Source organism: Budorcas taxicolor, chromosome 21, assembly GCF_023091745.1.
Source record: "Budorcas taxicolor isolate Tak-1 chromosome 21, Takin1.1, whole genome shotgun sequence".
NCBI lineage: Eukaryota > Metazoa > Chordata > Mammalia > Artiodactyla > Bovidae > Budorcas > Budorcas taxicolor.
Window position 1 is genome coordinate 24,568,057 of NC_068930.1, and position 20,778 is coordinate 24,588,834.

The 20,778-nt window shown below is 57.0% G+C and overlaps 2 protein-coding genes across 2 annotated transcripts in view; one reads left to right on the forward strand and one right to left on the reverse strand.

Annotated features, from left to right (window-relative positions):
* GDPGP1 (GDP-D-glucose phosphorylase 1) overlaps positions 1-20,778 on the forward strand; it is a 198,690-nt gene that overhangs the window by 155,527 nt on the left and 22,385 nt on the right. The gene's annotated exons all lie outside the window — the stretch shown is intronic.
* On the reverse strand, positions 45-13,285 carry FURIN (furin, paired basic amino acid cleaving enzyme). Its single transcript, XM_052659904.1, has 16 exons — positions 13,128-13,285; positions 8,517-8,857; positions 8,071-8,169; positions 7,863-7,958; positions 7,440-7,568; positions 7,277-7,353; positions 6,900-6,988; positions 5,762-5,934; positions 5,020-5,232; positions 3,908-4,008; positions 3,696-3,799; positions 3,490-3,607; positions 3,213-3,392; positions 2,659-2,783; positions 2,436-2,546; positions 45-2,180 (listed from the first exon to the last, which is right to left on the reverse strand). The coding sequence occupies exons 2-16, from the start codon at positions 8,691-8,693 to the stop codon at positions 1,588-1,590; spliced, it is 2,385 nt and encodes a 794-aa protein (XP_052515864.1). The 5' UTR covers positions 8,694-8,857; positions 13,128-13,285; the 3' UTR covers positions 45-1,587.

The following is a 20,778-nucleotide window of genomic DNA, read 5'->3' on the forward strand; positions in this document are numbered from 1 at the left end:
CAGCCGCACAGTCCTAGGAAGAATATCACACACTGGAGACCAGGTTTGGTTTGCATAGTCTGCACGTTTAATCACTTTAAAACTTCTAACATTATCTCGTGTCCATTAAATAGAACCAACAATGCTGGGCCTGTTTAAATTACAAGGAAAAAAAAAAATCACTGTGCACCAACCCAGTATCTTACAAAACCAGCTGGGCTGGCCACGGGAGCGGGGGGTGGTCTGGGAAGAGGAGGGGGCACCTCTGGGCAGGTGGCTGGGTGCCAGGAGGGGCTGAGGGAGAAAGAAAGAAAAGGGAACTCCCAAATGGGAGGGGACTGATTGTCCTAATGGGAGGGGTGCAAAAGGCACGTCAGAAGAGGGAGACATGGCGGGCAGGACAGGTCAGTGCTTTCTCCACCAGGGCACAGTGTTGGAGGGGGCTCGGTGCCACTGCCTGCCCACCCCTGGCACTTGGAGAACCAGTGACCCATGAGCCCTTGGCACGACGAGCCCCATCTCAAATGGACGACAGCCTGCCCCTTCCACCTTCCCTAGGGCCCACTTGGCCTGGCATGCCTCATCAGTATCCGGGGCTCAGCTGCAGCCCACTCCCCACACCTCAGGCCCAGGACAGCCGAGGGCAACAGCAGGGTGGACAGTGGGTGTGGGAGGGTGGATGGTCCAGCTGCTGCTACCACCGTTAAAAATACAAAAAAAAAAAAAATCAGCATCTAAAGTGAAATAATCACAAAGTGAAAATATATCCTCAAACAGCCCCTGAGATCCCCACAGGGGAAAGCAGCATCGGGTGGGAGGCGGGAGAGGCCGGCTGGGCCACCGTCCCTCCCCACCACCCACCCAGGGGCTCCAGGGCTGTGAGTGCCAACAGCCCAGAAAGCCCCGGGCTCAGAAAACAGGGACTTGGGCCCTGGCGGGAGGGGAGAGTGCTGGAGAGGGGAGGGTGGTCAGCACACCAGCCTGGGGCCGGGCCAGCCTCGCTAGGCAGGCAGCCCGGCCGCTGTAGTGGAGGTGGGCAAAGAGCCGAATGCACGTGGGCACACGTGCATGCCCGGAAGTGCCTGCCCTGCCTTGGTCCCTTCCTTCGCTCACTGCTTTTGCCTGAGGCTCACCAGAAATGCAGAACAGGGTCTGGACGCAGAAGCCCTTAGAGAGGTGGCCGCCTCCTTCCGATACCCCCTACGCCAGTCTCCTGCTGCCTGGATGGGGCCCATTATTGCTTTAGAGGGACGGGGAGAGGCAGGGGCCGCAGCTCCGGTCAGGAATCCGGGGAGGGCCGCCCCTCTTCACCGAGCGCTCTGGCTGGGGCCTGGACCTTGGAAAGCTGCCCAAAGGTTTCATTCCTTTCTCCACATGGAGGGCTGCTGCGGGTGGGGACAGGCTCTCCCCCAATCCCGCCACCCCCAGCTGGCCCTGGGGTCCCACCTCAGGCCGCCAGGGGGCCCAAGGGTAGGGTGGGAAGCCGTTTCTGCCCCTCTTGCCTCCCGGCTGGGGTCCAAACCCAGTCCCAAGATAAAAAAATACTTTGGTGAATTAAAAAGTGCCCAAGGACGGGATGGGCTCAAAGGGGCGGGCAGTAGGCGCTCATCAAAGGGCGCTCTGGTCTTTGATAAAGGCGGTCCTCTCGCCCCGGCCCTCGTCCTCCTCCGAGTCGGATGGGCACTCCTCCTGCCAGGCTTCAGGGGGTAGCCCCTTGTAGGAGATGAGGCCACGGTCCATGGTGTACACTTTCACCCCTCGGAAGCTGAAGCCCGAGCGCAGCTGCAGGACCAGGAAGACGGTGACAAAGACAAGCACAATGAAGGCGCAGCTGAGGCCGGCCACCACCTCGGGCAGGTGCGAGGGCAGCAGGTCCGCCCGCAGCCGCGGCTCCGATGCCACCTCCACGGGCGGCGGCAGTGGCGGCTGCTGCTGGTGCGACTCGCGGCTGCTCTGGCTCTGGCGCGAGCACGTCCCCTCCACGAGGTCCAGGGAGGCGTGGCTGGGGCAGCTGAGGCAGTCTGTGGGGGCGGGGCCCTGGCACGTGGCGCACGAGGTGTGGCAGGGCGTGCAGACGCTGGCCCGGACGATCTCCACGTCGTTCTCTGTGCTGTAGTGTGTGTCCAGGACTTGGGGAGCGAAGCCTGGGGGACAGTGCTGGACGCAGTTCTTCTGGTGCAGTGAGAAGCCTTCCTCGCACACTGCCCAGCCGGGAAGGGAGGGGAGGTGGGCGTCAGCCAGGCCGCCAAGGCTGCTGGGCCCTGAGCCCCAGGACAGGGGCAGCCAGGGCAGCTGCAGCCCCGGACACAGTCACTGCTGTCCCCAGGAGCTCCCAGCCCCAGAACCCAACCTAGGGCGCCAGGATGTCCCTCCACACCCCCTTTCCTCCTTTAGGACAGGCACCCTCTATTCCCCCAAGTCTCAGGTCCCGAACACCCTACAGCGCCCACACTCACCCACACAGGCCTGGCTGGAAGTGAGGGTCTTACAGCCGATGCTCTCGGGGGGTGTGGGCAAACCTTCAGGGGCCGTGCCATAAAGCACGAGGGTGAACTTGGTCAGCGTTCCTATTGAGGGGCATGGCAGAGGTCAGGAGGCACTGGGAGCATGCGTGCCCACCACCCCCAGACCCTGTCAGTTCTTCTCCTGGAGCCCCAGCCCTCAAGCATCCCCCAATACCATAGTTTTTGGCTTCACTGGTGTTTTCAATCTCTAAGACCCACTCGCCAGAGGGATCCTCGTCCCAGGAATGGGTCGTCATGAAGGCCCAGTCGTTAAACCCATCTGCAGAGTAGTCGTGTGGCCTGGGGAGGAAGGTGCACGTGGCTGCCTGAAGCCTCTGGGGCACCCTAGCCAGGGGGTGCCAAGCCCACAGCACACAGACCACACACCCTCCCCTGGTGCCACACCAACCCTGCTGGGCTGGAAATGCCTGCTGGTTGTTTCCCAGGAGGCCACATGTTCTCATCTGGAACATTCTGGAAACATGCAAGGGAAAACTACATGCAGACTACACATGGGAGGGCACACAGATGTGGCATGTCATGGGTAGACTCAGGGATTCCTGCAATATGGGACGATCCTATAGGACATAAACCATCCCTTCCAAAAACGTCAGCGTTCACCCCATGGAGAAATAAGTACTCGTGGACCATCGGGGCTGTGTGAGTCAATGAGTGAATGTGCATGGACCCAAGGGACAGGACAGGCTGGGCGGCAAAGAGGGCAAGTACCTGGCGGCCAGCAGGGTGGAGCGGGTGCCCATGGGGCTGACCAGGTGGATGGCAAGGTCACCGCGGCGGTTGTAGGACAGGGTGAGCCGCGCCTGAGCGTGCTCCAGCCGCGTGATGTGGCTGGGCTGCCCCAGGCAGGCGGTCACAGTCTTCCGCACCTCCAGCCGCTTCCCAATGTCCCTGCAAGGAGCACGTGATGGGCTGTCAGAGAGGGGCCGCACCGCAGCAACCCTTGGGTCCACCCTGCCCCTCCTCCCAGCCAGGGTCCAGCCCTCACTTGGGCTCAGTGAGGATGTCGATGATGCATTTCCGCTGAGGGGCCACTGTCGTCCAATTCTGGGCCAGAGCCACCATGGCACCGGCATCCAACAGCCCATAGCCATACGAATGGCTCACTGTGGGGCAAGAGGGACGGGGTCAGCTGGGGGGCACAGAGCAGCCCCCCAGGACCCTCAATGCAGCCCAGGAGCACGGCGCCCTCACCTTTGCGGCCCACACCGTTGGTGGCCCAGTCGTTGGCGTTGAGGTGGGCTGGCTTTGAGGTCCGGACCACCAAGTGCTGCATGTCCCGCCAGGTGAGGTTCTTACTGCAAAGGGGGACCGAAAGGCTCAGTCTCTTCAGAGAGACTCGGGCTGGAGTCCGAGGGCTGCCCTGCTGGTGGGGACAGGCTCGCCCCTCGGTCCCCACCACTTACTTGGCCTCCAGGGTGAGAGCAATGATGCCTGCTGCCAGTGGGGCAGACGCAGAGGTGCCCGTGTGAGACTCTGTACACTTCTGCCGCAGGTCAGTGGTCACCTACAGAAGGATGATGACGTTGGGCATGTGATGTGGGGAGGACACCAGAGGGGCCGCCTGGCTGCCCTCCCTCTGGCCACAGGCCCTGAGCACCATAAATGGCATGGGGAGTGAGGGTCAAGATGCCTCGTTCCCATTTGCTGCCTTGCTAACTCACTGCCAACAGGCCAATGCCTGGTTCTTCCTGGGCCTCAGTTTCCCAAAGAATAAGAGGGCTGAACTAAAGATTGGAGATCACTGAGAGCAATGCAGGGCTTCCCTGGTGGCTGAGTGGCAGAATCCCCCTGCCAAAACAGGAGACATGGGTTCAATCTCTGGGTCGAGAAGATCCCACATGCCATGGAGCAACCAAGCCCGTGCGCCACAAGTACTGAGCCCACATGCTAAAACTACGGAAGCCCAAGCACCCTAAAGCCCACGTGCCACAGAGAAGCCACCAAAATGAGAAGCCCTCCCACTGCAACTAGAAAGTAGTCCCCGCTCGTCACAACAAGAGACAAGCCGGAGCAGCAACAAAGACCTAGAACAGCCAGAGTACATACAGAAAGGAAAGCACAAGTCACTCAGTCGTGTCCAACTTTTTGCAACCCCATGGGCTGTATCTGCCAGGCTCCTCTGTCCATAGCATTCTCCAGGCCAGAGTGCTGGAGTGGGTTGCCATTCCCTTCTCCAGGGGATCTTCTCGACCCAGGGGTCAAACTCATGTCTCCTGCACTGCAGGCAGATTCTTTACTGTCTGAGCCACCAGGGAAGCCCAAATAGATTGTTAAAGCAAACAAAAAAAGAGAGTGATGCATGTTTTTAGGGAGAGTCTTATCAGAGTCTTCACCAATGGCTCCGTGACCCTCAAGAGTCTTAGAGAGGTCCCCTAGCTCCCATCCCATGATGCCTTCGCCACCACCACCCAGCCACGTGTGGGTAGAAGGCAGATAGGGTCAGAAAGGTGGCCCTGGGCAGAGCCAGAAAGCGAGCAGCCCCATTTCCCCAGCCCCCTCCTGGGAAGAGACTCACGATCTGCTTCTCGTTCTGGTTGCCACTGCTGTAGGTGGTGGCCAGTGTGGACGAGCAGGCCTCACTGTACCAGGGCACGTTGCCGAACTGTGTGGCGCTGCTGATGGACAGCGTGTAGATGCTGTTGGTGTAGCCGTCGCAATTGCAGCTGTCATGTTCCCGGCCCCCGTTCCCCGAGGCCCAGACAAAGATGGAGCCCAGACCCCCACGGCCCTGTGGACAAAGCGGGTTGGGGGTCACACGAGAACAGGACTTGCGGGGGTTGGGGGGGGCCTGGTGGGAAGATGCTGCTTGAGACTAGGAAGGCTGGAGCATCCTTCTCCAGCGACTCTTTATCCAGCCCCTTCCCCCAAGGAGACCCCTGGTAGATCTCTCTCATCTCTTTTTACACAAAAAGAGACCCAGTCCACTAACAAAATCTTCAGAGTGGTGACTCCGGAGAGCGACGCTGTGTGCTATGCTTAGTCACTCCGTTGTGTGTGACTCCATGGGCTGTCTCTGTCCATGGGGATTCTCCAGGCAAGAATACTGGAGTGGGAGTTATGGGCAATTAGCATTCACTTTTCTCTTCCTGTCCTTTCTGTCCTTAACGTTTTAATAAACATGCTTTATATGAATTAAACAGAAGAATAAATAAATAGAAACAGAAAAACACAAAGACAAAGCATGGCAAAGACAGTGCCTACTTTGCCCCCTAAGGCTGGGCCTGGTTTCCAGGGCTGGGACAGGACCCCCACCTCACCTGGCTGACCCCCCGGAAGAAGGCCTCCTCAGCCAGGTGGGCTGGCCCATCCACGGTCTTGCCGTCGTCCTCGGGGCCCCAGCTGGCACTGTAGATGTGGATGTGGTTGGGGTTCAGGCCCAGCGAGCGTGCCTCCACGGCGTCTGTCACTTCGCCGTCCAGCATGCGCACCCCTGGCCACGGAGTGGGGCAGGGAAAGAGAGGCTGCGTAGGTCCAGCTGTCAGGGGCACCCCCAGGAGCACACCCAGCCCTGCACCCAGAAGGGGAGGGCAGAGGCTGGTGGTAGGAAACCCTGAGCCTCTGGCTTCTTGGGTGGCCTCTGCCTTTTGAAAACAAGACCCAGGGGAAAGGGGAGATCTCTCCAGCCCTCAATCACACATTTTGGACTAGGACAAGTCTCTGGGGTCTCAAAGGAGCATGGAGCTCAAGGCCCTTCAGAGTGGAAGATGAGGTTTTAGGGCAATTCCTGCTAAGAGACGATCCCCCCAGGACTTCCCTGGTGGTCCAGTGGTTCAGAACTCGCCTTGCAATGCAGGGGACATGGGTTCGATCCCCGGTCGGGGAGCTAAGATCCCACATGCCACAGCACACTAAGCCGGCGTGCCACACCTACTGGGCCAGCACACCACAACTAGAGTCTGTGTGCTGCAGTGAAACATCCTGTGTGCCACAACTAAGACCTGAAGCAGTCAAATAGATATTAAGAACAAACAAACACTCCTCCCGCCCTGCAGCACAGGGCCGCCAGCAGAAGGCGATGCATTCAGCTCTTTGAGCTGCAACTCTCTGCGGCCCTGTGGCCCTCCCAGGCTCCTCTGTCCATGGGATTCTCCAGGCGAGAATACTGGAGTGGCTTGCCATGCCCTCCTCTGTCCGGGGTTGGGGGGGAGTGGTCTTCCCCACCCAGGGATCGAACCCGAGTCTCCTACATCTTCTGCATTAGCAGGCAGATTCTTTACCCGCTGAGCCATCTGGGAAGCCCCTCTGAGTTGCTAAGAACCCTCTATAGAGGAGCCATGTGGTCAGAAGGATGCATGGCAGGAAAGTGAGGGACACTGGTTGGATGGGAAGTGAATACAGAAGAATCCCACCAGAAAGGGTGGTCCTGAAGACAGGGTGGCCAAGGCCCACACCCACCTCCAATGCGAGCATTGTAGGCCACGCCTACACCACAGACACCATTGTTGGCCACCGCAGCCACCTCTCCTGCACACCGTGTGCCATGCCTGCCGGGGTCAAGAGCACAGCGTTAGCAGTGGACAGAGCATGGCAGGGGCAGCCTGAAGAGCAGGAGGGGCCACACGCCCCTCCACCTTAGCCTGCTGTCCCATGTCTATGCACAGACACACACCCCTCACACACACACACACAGACACTCTCTACTCTAACCAGACCCTCCCTCAGCGCCCCAGCTAGACCAGGACTGTGGAAAAGACTTCAGCCTCTCAGACAGGGCTCGTCTGCTTCCTTGGTGGAAATGAGAAGGGAGACAGAGGCCAGGGACCAGTTCTTACCTGTTGTCATTCATCTGCGTGTACCGGGGCTGGGGGTCAGGGTCCTGATCATTGACATCGAAGCTGGCCCCAGGATCCTGGAAGGGAGGTGGCCATCATAGGGTCAGCCTGGACACTCCAGCAGAGCAGGACCATCCCTGGACTCCCCTCCCCGGCTCCTCACATAATTGCCTGCCAAGTCAGGGTGGTTCTTCTCGATGCCGTCATCCAGGATGGAGACCACAATGCCGCGCCCCGTGTAGCCCTGGGCCCAGGCCTCCTTCACATTCAGGTCCCGCTGGGTGACACCAGACTGCAGAGACACCCATCCCCATTACCCAGTGCTTAGAAGACGAGGTTGGTTGCTAGGTAAGGTCCCTTTGCCGCTCCACAAGCCCCTTCTTCACCCGCCCCTGCTCCTGAGATGCCACCACTGGGCTCCATGGAATTATCAAGAACTCTGGGAGGGCACTCCCCAAGGCTTAGCAGGATGGGCAAGAAAAAGACAGAAGAAGACTGACAGGAGGCCTCAGAGTCAGCCTTGCCTGCTCATGGGACCCCTGAGTGGATAGATGGACGGATGGAGGCAGCCAGGGAGGCCACGTACCAGGTACCACTGCTGGGGAAACTTGGGGTCCGTGGGCTCCTGGTATATGTCCCGTTTGGCCCGTCGCTTTGCCACCTGCTGCTCCAGCCACTTAACCTGTGAGGTCGTGAGGGGAAGACGGTGTGGGAGGAGGGCGAGGGAAGGAGAGCGGGCCTCTGGAGAACAGAAGAAGAAGGCTGGCAGTGGGAGGGGCTGGGGCTGCACTCACTTGAGGTTCCCGCTGCAGCCGGTTGTGCCGCGGGAGGTGAGGAGACAGGGACCGCTTTGTCACCGCCCGATGCCAGAAGTGGTAATAGTCACCGAAGATCTGTAACAACGCAGGGAGACTGAGCTGGGCTTTCCATCTGTCAGTCCCCGGGGAGGCGAGGGGCGGGGACGGATAACCAGTTGCAAGGGGAGGCTCAGGATGGCAGGCTGGGTGGTGGGCATCTGCTCCCTGCCCAGGACCCAGCAAGAAGGTACAGGGGGCTGAGGGGGCCTCACCCACCACCACCTCCAGGGACACACCAGTCCACTGAGCAACCTAAGCTAGAAGCCCAAGGGCAGGACGAGCCTCGGCTCTCTTCCACGGCAGGTGCCAGAACGCCTGCCCCCACAGGCCCCACTCCCAGGTGATGTCCTGCGCAGAGGCCAGCCAGAGGGAGCAACACCTACCTGGCCCAGGTTGAGGAAGCCATGCTTGCGTGCCACGCGGTCAGCGACGGCTGGGCCTCCAGGAATGTGCACGGCCCAGGTGTTGGTGAAGATCTTCTCTCCGCGGGCATCGGCCACCAGCAGAACCAAGGCTCCCGCTATTGCTACCACCCAGAACAACCAGGGCCTCAGCTCCATGGGGGGGGACAGGTGGCCGGGACCCCGGAGCCCCCGTCTCCTTGGCCTGGTCACAGGGCCTGGGCTCCGGCGTACCTGCTCACTGCCTGTGGCCCGGGGCTGACTGGTGGGGGCATGGGGCCGAGACGGGCAGGGCTGTGCAGGAAGGAGGCAGGCTGCCGGCTCTGAGGGGAACAAGGGTGGGAAAGGTGGAGGGTCAGTCCCTTCCCCGGACGCGCACTAAAGCTGCCTTCCACCCCTCAGTTCACTCCAGGCCTGAAAGGGCCTCTGGGGGGTGAGGGGTGAAAACCTGGCCCCCCAAGGCCAGCCAGATAGATGGAGAGATGGACCCCTTCCACACGCAGGAATACGGAAGTGGGAAGAAGAGGATCAAGGCTCGAGTCACTCCAAACCAGAAGCAACAACTGAATAAATGCTTCCCAGAATCTAAGTCCAAAAGGTGGGGTATAAAGCAGCAGGTACCCACAATCCTGCTTTTGTTTTGAAAGAAACTATTTATACACATACACGTATATTTATATAAAACCACAGGACATAATCTGGAAGGACACATGCTGACAATGGTTTTCTCAAGACGGTGATAATTACGAGTAACAGTTATTTTCTTCTTCATGTCGCTGTATATTTTCCAAATGACTCAGGTATATTTTGTAAAAGGATAAAATGTTGACTTTTAAAGTTTTTTAATGGGCGGCATCTACACAGCTCACTAGGGCTTCCTGGTTCAGACCCAGCCGTGGGGAGTTACCTGCAAAGACCCATAGCCTCTGGCAAGAAAGAGGGGGGCCACCTAAGATGGGGTATGGGCTCCGGGGGCTGAGCAGGGAAGGGAAAGGGGGATCACAGTGGCTTCACCCTCCCTCTATGGCCCAGGCCATCAGCAAAGTCAGGGGACCCAGGCTCTCTTTTTACACAGTTTCCTGGGAGACGACAGGGCCACCCAGCCCTGGCCTGGAGGCCTCCAGCAGCCCCCTTTGGTGGCTCCACGCCCACCAACCTTGCATCATCTGAGCCCAGGCAGCCAGGGCAAACACTGGCTGCTGAGCCAGGAGCACTAAGGTGAGGCTGAATCAATAGTCCGCGTGTTGTTTTTCCTCCTTCAGCAAACAGAGAGAGGGACCGCTCTGCCTGGGGCCACATAACTGTCCCCACATAGGGCCCCTGGCTAGCCAGAAGCCTAGACCCTGGGGTGGAGAGAAGCTGGGGAAGGTCCTGGAGGTGTCCCACCTCAATGCCAAGCTTGTTGAGACTGCCCACACGGCCCCGGATGCCCCCACCCCTCCTGGGGCCCGGCCCCACAGGACGTCACTCTGCTGGATGGCAAAGCGAAGCTCCCTGGCCCATCCAGGCCCTGGGGAGGTGGACCAGAAGGCTCAGCACTGGGAAAACTCACTTTGCCCAGGGCTGCCCTTAGCACCCCCAGCCTCCCTGCCCGCTCCTCCTGCACTCCCACCCTGCAGGCTGGAGAGCTTCAGCTCATAATTCCTGGAGTATTTTCAGTTTATACCAAAATAACCTGACAGCTGATGGCAGGAGGCATCCACGACGCAGCTCCTCCTCACCCCCGATGGGCAGAGTCCATAGGGTTCCCGGACGGGCCGGGAAGCCACTGCCCCATGATGCCTTGGGCGACCAAGTTCCAGAGAGCCGGTCTGAGCAAAGGCTGGGCAGCCCTTGGTGAGGGTGAGGGTTGGGGGTGGGGGGCGTTGAAGGGGCCCTGTGCCCTCACTTAACAGAGGATGTAGAGCCTTAGGGGCAGGGCCTTATAGAAACAAGTTCTCATCTCCCCTTCCTGACACAAGAGCTGCCTCTTGGGTTCAGATGTCAAGCAAAGCCACCTCCTGACCCCAGTGCTATGAGCCACATTGGATCCCCCCCATATACACATCAAGACCGGATTCATCTGGGTCTAGCCCAAGTTCTGGCATATTGTGGGTGGAGCCACAGCTGCTTGTTGATAAAGGTGATTATTTAATTACCTTGCAGGACCCGAAAAGGAAGCGGGCTTCAGGCACAACCAAATAATCCTCCAAGAAAGGACTGGCCTCCGTCTGCTCAGCATCCCCAGACACGCTGAGCCATGGATATGGCTTCCACAGAGCTTGAAGCCCCAAACAGCCCTGCCTCAGCATCCCGGAAGCAGGGAGGATGGCCCCCACCTCAAAGAACAGGCGCTAAGAACAATAAATGAATGGGCTTCTTTTCCCCACCCCCATCCTAGACTCTGACTCACCCTCTGAGTCCCTGTTCAGCTCAAACTGGTAGGCTTGCCATATTTCCAGCCTCCTGTGAAACCCTCTATGGGGCTCCACTCCAGACTTGGCCACAGAGAGACCTGTGGGTGCTCTTCCTGGCTGTGTTCTCTTCTCCCGCCCCAGGAAGCTCCCGACGCAGCCAGCCTCTCCAAGGCATCCGAACTGAACCTCACCCAGGTCCAGCTGCTGTTTCCCAGGCATCAGGGGGTCTGGCGTGGTTAGGGCTGCCTGGGAAAACTGGTTCTTTCTTTCCAGCAGAGACACCAAACCAGCTCCTGTAGCAGGCACTGATGGCTCCGCTGAAATTCTGAATCCCAGCCTTTGCTCAACTACTCATTTGCTGTGTGATCTTAGGTCACTTCCTCTCTCTGTCTGGGCCTCAGTTTTCCTAGGTGGTAAAAACTGCTAGACCAGAGGTTTCAAACTTTTTTTGAAAGCCACAGAATCTTCTTTAAAAAAAAAAATCAAATATTATGTGGAAGCCCAATATAGGACATCGTAAAACTTGGGCGGCTCTAGAACAGGAGTCAAGCTTGGCTCCTCTCCTCGGCTGTCTCCACACCTGGCCAGCGGCTGCCCAGCCCTCACTAGGCCACATCACCTGGGTTTCCCTCCCATTTCCCGAGGCAAAAAGAATTTCGACACCCTCCTGTGGAGGAGGGTCTGTATCCCAGGGGTAAGGGGTGAGCGGACGGCGGGAAGGAGGCACTGACCTGACAACCGACTGCTGTTAAGACCTGTCTGGCACGCAGGCCACCCCACGGGGGCAGCAGGGGCTTCGGCCAGGCCTTCGCGGGAGCCAGCCTCCCCGCGCCCGCAGACCCCGCACCTGAGTGTCTCGCCGCCCAGGTGTGCGGGCGGGGACGAGGCCCCGGCGGTGAATAATCCCCTTCGCCCCGAGCAGCCGCTCCGCCCCTCCCCAGCCAGGAGTGGAGCGCAGGCCCTCCCCAGCCACGGAGTGGGCGAGCCGGCGGCGGCTGCCCCCAAGGACGGCGGGGAGGCGGGAGCACCCGGCGCCTCTGGAATCCCCTCCCCATCCCGCCCCCGGCGACGGCCCCCGCGGGCGCTTCCTGGGGTCAGAGGGCTCGCCCCCGCCCCAGGCGGAAGAGCACCGGCAGCCGCGGGGGCCCAGCGCGCTCAGGTGGGCTGCGGGATGCCCTTCCTGCTCCCCGCGGCTCCACCCTCCGCGCCGGCCCGCGGGCCAGTTCCGAAAGCCGGGCGGGCATCGGGGCCCGGGCTGCCTCCGCGCCAGCGACCCCGACCCTTCTCCGGCCTGGGCGCTCGGGCCGCGGAGCCCGCTCCTCCGGCAGAGCGGCCCAGTCTCGTCGGGCCCGGCTCCCGGCGCGCTGCCTCCCCCCGGGGCCCGGCGCCCTCGCTGCTTACCCTAGGGAGCCCGGGCGGGGAAACTTTTCCAGGCGAGCGCCGGGGCGGCTCAGGCGCCCCTCGGCCGAGCGGAGAGCCCGGCTCCGGGGGGCCTGGGCTCGGCGCGGTCCCCGCGCCCGGCAGCAGCGTCACCGCGCAGAGGCGGGGAGGCGCGGCGGCGCGGCCTCGGCCGGGCCGGCGACCAGGGCAGGGCTCGGCCTCGGCTCCGGCTCCGGCGCGGGCGGGGGCAGCGGCCGGGCCGCGGCGGCGCGGCTTGTTTACTCGGGCCGCTGTCAGCGGCTGCGGCGGCCCGGGCTCCTCCTCCTCCGCCGCCGCGCCCCTCCCCCTCGCGGCGCCACCTCCGCGCTCCCGGCCGCCGCCGCCGCCGCCCCGCCGGCCCGGCCCGCCGCGCCGCCCGTGCCGCCCGGGCCCGGGCCCGCGTTCCAAGCAGGAGCGCCGGGGCCCCGAGGCCTTCCGGGGCGTCTGCCGCCTCCGGCTCCAGCTCGGGGCAGAGGTAGGAAGTGGGGCCGGCGATCCCAGAGCCCTCGCAGCCGCTCGGCGGGTCCCCCAGGCCCCACTGCCAGCGCCCCCGCCCCCCAGGCTCGGGTGTTAGCCCCGCGAGCTCCCCGGGCCGGCGGCCGGGGAGACCTGAACTCGGCACCCCGGGCAAGGGTTGGGAAGGACTCGAGGAGTCACTCTGAGCCCAGTCTCGGCCGGATTCTGAGGGAGTTGGGCTTCTTCCCCACCCCCAGCCACTTCCCCACTCCTAAGCCACGAGTTTGGGCACGACCGGGTTAAGTGCCCTGGGATGACGCACCTGGAGTACCCCCCTTGAGGTCGGTCTTCACCGCGTCTGGGCAAACTTCCTCGTGGCCTACAGTTAGAAGACTCACTACTTTATTTGCATTTATATAGACAGGTGGATGAGCAGAACAGCTAGCCCATCCCCTTTTAATTTTTTTAAACTTTTTTTTTTTCCCCAACTCCAACTGCCTGCCAGGAACCAGGTCAATCACTTTATATTATCTCCTTCTTATGTACATTATTTAATCTGCTTAATCCTTTCAGGCTGACATTATTAATCCCATTTTACAGATAAGAAAACTGAGGCACACAAGGTTTAGATAATTTGCTGAAGATCCTACAACTAACAGGCCTCAGATCCCAGAAGAGATCTGGAGCTTTGGCAGAGCCTGAATCTGAGCTCCTTGCAGTATACCAACCAGCTCCTCTCTCTCCCTGGGTCCCTGCCCTAGAAAACGTCTGTGCCACTTGGCTGAGACCATCACTGCTTGAGCTGAGAAAGAAAAGAGGGGAAGTGTAGCCAAGAGCTCCACAGGCTGGGTTATTTTAAGGTCACAGAGCAGTCCCTGCCCATCCCTTCCTGCCCGCTTTGAGATAACCTGGCAGAACAGTGTTATCCTGTGATCTCTTCAGTACAGGTTTGGGGATGATGAGGAAAACGGATCAGAATGTTCTGAGCTCTTTCCCATGTGTTAACTTGCTCCATGCTTACCATGGATTCTGCAAGGTGGATATAGTTTTCCTTTAGGCAGCTTTCATGTTTCACTATCTGCGCTTTACACAGGAGGAAACTGAGGCCCAGAGAAGTTAGTAGCATTTGTAAAGTAACTCACTAGGTGACAGTCAACCCCCAAACCTGAGTTCAAGTCGCAACGGCACTATTTTAAACTGTGCCAACCTTAGACAATGATTTGAGCAAACTCTGGGAGATAGTAGGGAGACAGAATAGGAAATGGCAACCTACTCCAGTATTCTTGCCTGGGAAACTCCATGGACAAAGGAGCCTGGTGGGCTATAGTCCACGGGTCGCAAACAGTCAGATGCGACTGAGCACGTGACACTTTTACTCAACCGGAGATAATGTAGTTCAGAGGAGCGTGGCATGCTGCGGTCCATGGGACTGAAAAGAGTTGGCTTAGCAACTGAACAGCAGTGACAAGACCTTAATTCTCGGAGCCTCAATTTACCCCTCTGTAAAATGGAGATAATATTGAACCAGTGAGATAACATACGATTTGGGTGCCTACATGAACAGCACAAAACCTAGAAACTCGGGGAAGAATGTGGGGCCCTGAAATTTGAGCGGGGAGGTGAGTCGGGTTGGCCCTCTTTCTGAATGGGAACTGCTCTCCCCACCATGATCCCCAGGGAGCAGACTCCTTGGGGCCACCCTGGGGTAGCCCCAGCTACACTTGGGAAAACAATGCTTCTGCAGTCAGACCTAGGCAGGAAGTGAGTCACGGTTCTTCCTAAGTCTGTGAGCAAGAGAACCCTGTTGAGGGGAAACAGGGACTGGGCTGGCCCCGCCTAGCCTCTGAGTCCCTCTGTGCCCTTCCCACTTGTCCCCTGGCCTACAAGAAAAGTCAGCCCGGAAAGAAAGCAGGGCTGTCTGCCTCTCGGTGCCCCACCCGTCCTGGAGGCTGGCCCAGGGAAGCTGCAGTGGGGCTGGGGAGGAGGAAGGGGCCCTGACGCCCCAGTTTCTCCCACCAGCCTATGCCTCCAGTGCTGCCTGTGGGATAAGGAGGATTCTTTAAACTGTTGTTCAGAGGGGCATCTCTGAGGGGAGGAGAAGACTGAGAGCCTGTCCCAGGGCATCCCCACCTTAGTCTCACTCACTATTTTAGGGTTGTATTTTACAGTAACTTGGTTGTTAAAAAAGAATGTGGAGGGACTTCCCTGTGCTTCCACTGCAGGGGACTCAGGTTCGATCCCTGGTCAGGGAACTTAAGATGTCCTGCAAGCTGCTCGGCCAGGCCCAAAAAAAAAAAAAGAAGCCACTCCCCGTGAGAAAAACCCTGTGGAGAGAATCCCGCCTTGCACAGCTGGTGACTGCTAGTTAGCTTCTTCCTTTATCTCCTGGAGCAAGTCCTAAAGGCAGGTTTTGTTCTCTTTATCACTCCCAAGAATTTATCTGAGGCTTAAGGCCTGAAGGAGCTAAACTGCCTGCCCAGGTCCCCTGACATGGGGCCTCAGTAAGCTCACGGGCCTCTGGACAAGAGTTATCAGTTTTACACAGCAGTTATTAGGACAGAGACACCAAGTGACAGAAGCCTGACAGTGGGGGTTGATGGGGACAACCTGTGGGGTTGAGCAGGGCCTAGTGGGTAAGGGCTGAGGGAGGAACGGGCTGTGAGCAGTTCCCACCTTCCTAGCAGGGGGCAGGAAGAAGGGTCCAACCAGGCCTTTCTTTATCCCTGGATTTGAGGCTAACCAGCCAGGTGGCTTGACTTCCCAGGTGGCTCAGTGGGTAAAGAATCTGCCTGAAATGCAGGAGACACAGGAGATGTGGGTTCGATCCCTTGGCCAGGAAGATCCCCTGGAGAAGGGTATGGCAACCCACTCCAGTATTCTTGCCTGGAGAATCCCATGGACAGAGGAGCCTGGAAAGCTATAGCCCACACAGTCACAACGAGTTGGACATGACTGAGTACATATATACAGCCAGGTGGCTCAGACAGTAAAGAATCTGCCTGCAATGCAAAAGACCAGAGTTTGATCCCTGGGTCAGAAGGATCCCCTGGAGAAGGGAATGGTTACCCACTACAGTATTCTTGCCTAGAGAATCCCATGGACAGAGAAGCCTGGTGGGCTACAGTCCTTGGGGGTCACAAAGAGCCAGACACAACTAAGCAATCTGGGGAGACCTCCAAGAGCAACTGGTGTCCTATGATAAAATCCACCCATTCACCCTTACCTCAGGCACTCCCGTTGTCTGCTTGGAATGCTCTGGGGTGTCCCTTCCTCTCAAAATCTCTTCCTCCCTCTCTCAGACACTTCAAACATCCTTCAGGATCCAACAAAGCATCCAGGATCTTAGTTCCCCAACCAGGGATGGAACCCTTACCCCCTGCAGTGGAAGCTCAGAGTCTTAACCACTGGATGGACAGGGAAGTCCACCACCTCCATCAATACCCACTACATCCACACGTGCATGGAAGAGCAGACAACAGCATTTAATTGGGGTTTTCCCTAAAAGAGCGGGATTTGAAAGCTTTCTGTTGTTTTCTTTTTGCTTACCTGCACGCTCAGAAATTTCTGCAATAGCTTTTAGAATAAGATAATTAAAATATTTAAGTCATGCAAAACTGAATAAAGCATGCCCATACTTCACCAACTAGCTCCAGAACACCTGGGGTCCATCCTGAGTGCTGCTGAGACAACAGTCAGGCTCCTCCTGTCCCGTCACAGGGCAGGGTCCTTCCAGTTCTAGCTAAACGGCTTTGGGAAAACCTCCTTTATACGACAGGCAAACTGGGTGTCTGTGTGGGTGGGGGGAGGAGCGAGGAGTGATGTGGTGGTGATGTATCTGGTCACGCTGGGACAGGATCGCAGCTCGACCGGCCCTTCTCCTATTCCTAATTATTAGGCTAGGTCCACACTTACCTTTTACCTGCAGGTTCTGCCGCATCCCCAAGTCACTGCTCAGCTTAAGGGTTCCCTTCTGCCGGCTCTGTGTCTCTGCTTTGCCCTCACTGCCCAGCCAGTGCTGCCCACAATTGGGCAACAAATAGGTGCTTTGGGTGCAGTCTGAATGCTAAGCCCTGGGACCTCAAGCTGAGCCCCTTAGGACTTGTCCTTAGGAAGCCAGAGACTACCCCCGGGCAAGATAGAAGGATACTGCACCAGGAGCTTCCTGAAGCTTTGCCATCCCTCTGGCCTTGCAGTTCCAAAAAGCTCTGCTCTTCCTTCTCTCTCTTGATACCACAATGTAAAAACAGTTAACATGACTTCTTGTTGAATTTTCCTATCAGTTCTATTATCGGGACAGGATTTGACATCTTGAGCCAGATTATTCTTATTTGGGAAACTGTCCTGTGCATGCTAGGATGGTTTAGCAACATCCCTGGTCTCTGAACACTAGGGGCCAGTAGCACCCCCACCCCCATTATTGTCAGGGGAAGCACACCAACTGAGACGCCCACCCTGGCCAGGCACCATAGTAACCATTTGCCTGAGTTATTTTACAACAGGAGGGCCTACTAAGGAACACAGAACTAATAAGCCACCACCACCAAGAAGAGTTCGGGAAAGGGCCAAAGGAGATGCCACACGTCCTTCCGTCTCCCAGAATCCTCCTCGCTGGCATCCATCTTGGCTGAGCAAAGCATGTGCGACCAGGAAGGACCCTGAGTCAGTGACTGGCCGGAGACAACCCAGAAACTAACCCCATCACCATAAAACCTGAGACTGTGAGCCACGCGGCAGAGCAGTTCCCCTGGCTTCCCTCACCCTCCTGCTCTCCACCTGGCCACCTCTTCCCAATATAGCCTCTTGCTTTGTCAGCTCGTGTGTCTCCTTGGACAATTCATTTCCGAGTGTTAGACAGGAACCCTCTCTCAGGTCCTGGAACGGGCCCCCCTTCCTGCAACATGACAATCAAAAATGTCTCCTGTGTGTATAGTCGCTCAGTCATGTCCCACTCTTTGTGACCCCATGGACTTAACTGTCCCCTATGGAGCCAGCCAGCCTCCTCTATCCATGGAATTCTCCAGGCAAGAATACTGGAGAGGGTTGCCATTTCCTTCTCCAAAAAATGTCTTGAGACATTGTCAAATGTCTCCTTAGCGGGGTACAAAACTGCTCCTGGCTGAGAACCACCGGTTCAGAGTGAGGAGTGGGAGTGACTCGGGAGAGTGTCAGTGAGCCAGGGTTCCGGGCGGCATGGGCTGTGTACCAGGAACTGCACCGAGACAGCTGGCAGCAAGAGAGAAAACTCCCAAACCCCAAACCACCTGGCAGGGAAGGGCAACAATGGGGCCATTTAGTGTGCAGAGCAAACAATCTTATGTATCTCCCCAACATCTGAGGACACGGCTCTCAAGAACGTTAATGATAATGCTGAATTGAGGAGAGGAACCATCACGTCGATCACACTGTTTACTGAGGTGGGGAAGTGGGTGAGACAGCTCTGCATTAAATATGTATTTGGAAAGCAGACAAAAGTGGTGGCTGAGGGAAGAGGGGCGGGGCAGAGGAGACTTTGGGGAGTGACAGATGTGTTCATTACCCGGATTGTGGTGATGATTCCAGGGTATTCACAAATGTCAAAGTGGATCAAGTCATCAGAATAAAAAAAGAAAAACAAAAATAACAAACAAAAATGGATCAAATCACATGTCTTAAATATATGCAGTTTATCATGTGTCAATTATGTCAATAAAGTTGTTTTAAAAATGTATTTCAGGACTTCCCTGGTGGCTCAGTGGATAAGAATCTGCCTGTCAACCCAGGGGACATGAGTTCAATTCCTGGTCTGGGAAAATTCCGCTTGCCACAGAGCAGCTAAGTCAGGTTGCACCACAACTACTGAGCCCATGTGCTGCAGTTCCTGACGCCTGAGTGCTCGAGAGCCCATGCTCCCCAATAAGAGAAGCCACCGCAATGAGAAGCCTGAGCACCGCAGCTAGACAGCAGCTGCTGCTCGCCGCAACTGGAGAAAAGTCCATGCACAGCAAGGAATACCCAATAAAAAATAAATAAAATGTATTTCATTAACATTTTAGTGCTTGAAAAGCATTATTTTGGAAATGTACTACCATGAAGTAGCCATTTCTTGACTGTGCCAGATGAATGGTGGGGTGGGAGAGTCACTGTAGTCCTTAAAAAGGAAACGGAAAACAAGGAGAAAATGATCATGGACCTCCAGGCATATCTCAGAAGGAGGGAAAAATGATGGCAAGAACATTCAGCTCCAGAGTCTTTACATGAAGCCAGCGAGAGCCTGTCCGCTGTCTTAGAGGAAACACTGGAGAGTTTTTCTGTTGGATGATGCTATCAGACCAACGTGTCTGGAACGGTATTATCAGGGGCTTGGGGAAAAGAAATAACAACTCTAGTGCTGGCTGCCAGGAAAGGAACAGATGAATCTGGAAATTACAGGCTCCTCCACTGCCTGTAATCCCTAAAACAAACATTGCAGGGGGAAAAGCCAGTTAATACCTGGAGGAGGGCCGGTGTTATCCCTCAGTGAGGCTGCTGCAGCTGGGGAGCAGAGAGCCTTTATAGGAGCTGGCTGCGTGGGAAAGATGCCAGCAGCCACTGTGCCCAGGGGGTGTCCTCTGCAGGGAGGGGTGCCAAGGTGCCCAGGAGGAAGAGCTGGGGATGGCTAACAGTGAGGGGCATCTCGCAACAGTTCAAGTCCCTTTCTTTTTTTAAAAAACAAAATGTATTTATTGATTTGGCTGCATCGGGTCTTAGTTGCGGCACGTGAGATCTTCCTTGCAGCAAGGGGAATCTTTTTAGTTGCAGCATGTGGGATCTAGTTCCCTGACCAAGGATTGAACCATGGGCCCCTTGCCCTGGGAGCACGGAATTTTAGCCACTGGACCACCAGGGAAGTCCTGAGCTTCTCTTATAAACTGGTTTAGTTAGCCTGCTATCTGCCGCCCTCACAACTGGAGCACTGGAGGAGATCCTGCACCCAGCAGGTGCTCAATCAGTGTCCAAGGAAGGAAGGAATGAAATGCCCAGAGCACAATCAACCCTGCACAAACGGAGATTTTTATGGTCACACATAACATCCCCGTTGCAAAGGTCTGTCCTTGCTCCCCCTCCTCACTCTAGGCTTCTGAGAACTTCAGTGGAGGTCTCCATCAGCTAAAATGCGCTTGAGAGACTTCCCTGTGGCCCAGTGGCTAAGACTCTGAAATCCCAATGCAGCGGGCCCAGGGTTGATTCCTGGTCGGGGAACTAGATCCCACACACTGCAACTGAAGATTTTGAGTGCTGCAATGAAAACTGAAGATCCAGCATGCCACAACTAAGACCCAGCACAGCTCAGTAAATAAGAAGTTCAGATGATGGTAAGTACTCTGAAACAAAATAACAGAGGTGGTGTAGTAGTACCTGGAAGATGGGAAGGTACTATCCCTGGGGCGGTCTTCTCAGAGGGAAGGCTTCTCTGAGAAGGTGATATTTCAGCAGACACTCAAATAAGAGATAAAGGTGTGATGATCTGGCAAGAGGGCATCCCAGGCAGTGAGTGGAGGAAAATAGTGCACAGGCCTGCTGAGTAAGCTTGTGCACTTGGGGAGCAGACACTTCTCTGGAGCACTGGGGGAGAGGGTGACAGAGGAAGAGATGGGATGAGAGCAGTCAGCAAGGCTAGACCACGCTGCGTGTAGCAGGCTGGGTGGGACACTGAACTGAACAGTGGGCAGTCTGAGGGAAATTCTATTAATTTACCTTTTTCAAAGACCCTCTGACTACTGTAGGAGAGGAGACACATCAGGGCAGGTGGGTAACAATGGGAGCCCAGGGACTTCCCTGGTGGTCCAGTGGCTAAGACTGTGCTGCCAAGGCAGGGGGCCCAGGTTCGATCCCTGGTCAAGGAGCTAGATCCCACTTGCCCCAACTAAAGATCCTGCATGCTGAAATGAAGATCAAAGATACCAAGTGCCGAAACTAAGACCTGGGGTGCTGCTGAATAAACAAACATATATATA

Bases quoted from the DNA above. Each gene is read 5' to 3' on its own strand.
- FURIN (XM_052659904.1), bottom strand. From the start codon at position 8,693: ATGGAGCTGAGGCCCTGGTTGTTCTGGGTGGTAGCAATAGCGGGAGCC. The intron at 3,608-3,695 runs GTGAGGGCGCCG...CTTGCCCCACAG, and splicing joins CAACGGTGTGGGCCGCAAAG to TGAGCCATTCGTATGGCTAT. The intron at 3,393-3,489 runs GTGAGGGCTGGA...TGCTCCTTGCAG, and splicing joins GACATCCTCACTGAGCCCAA to GGACATTGGGAAGCGGCTGG.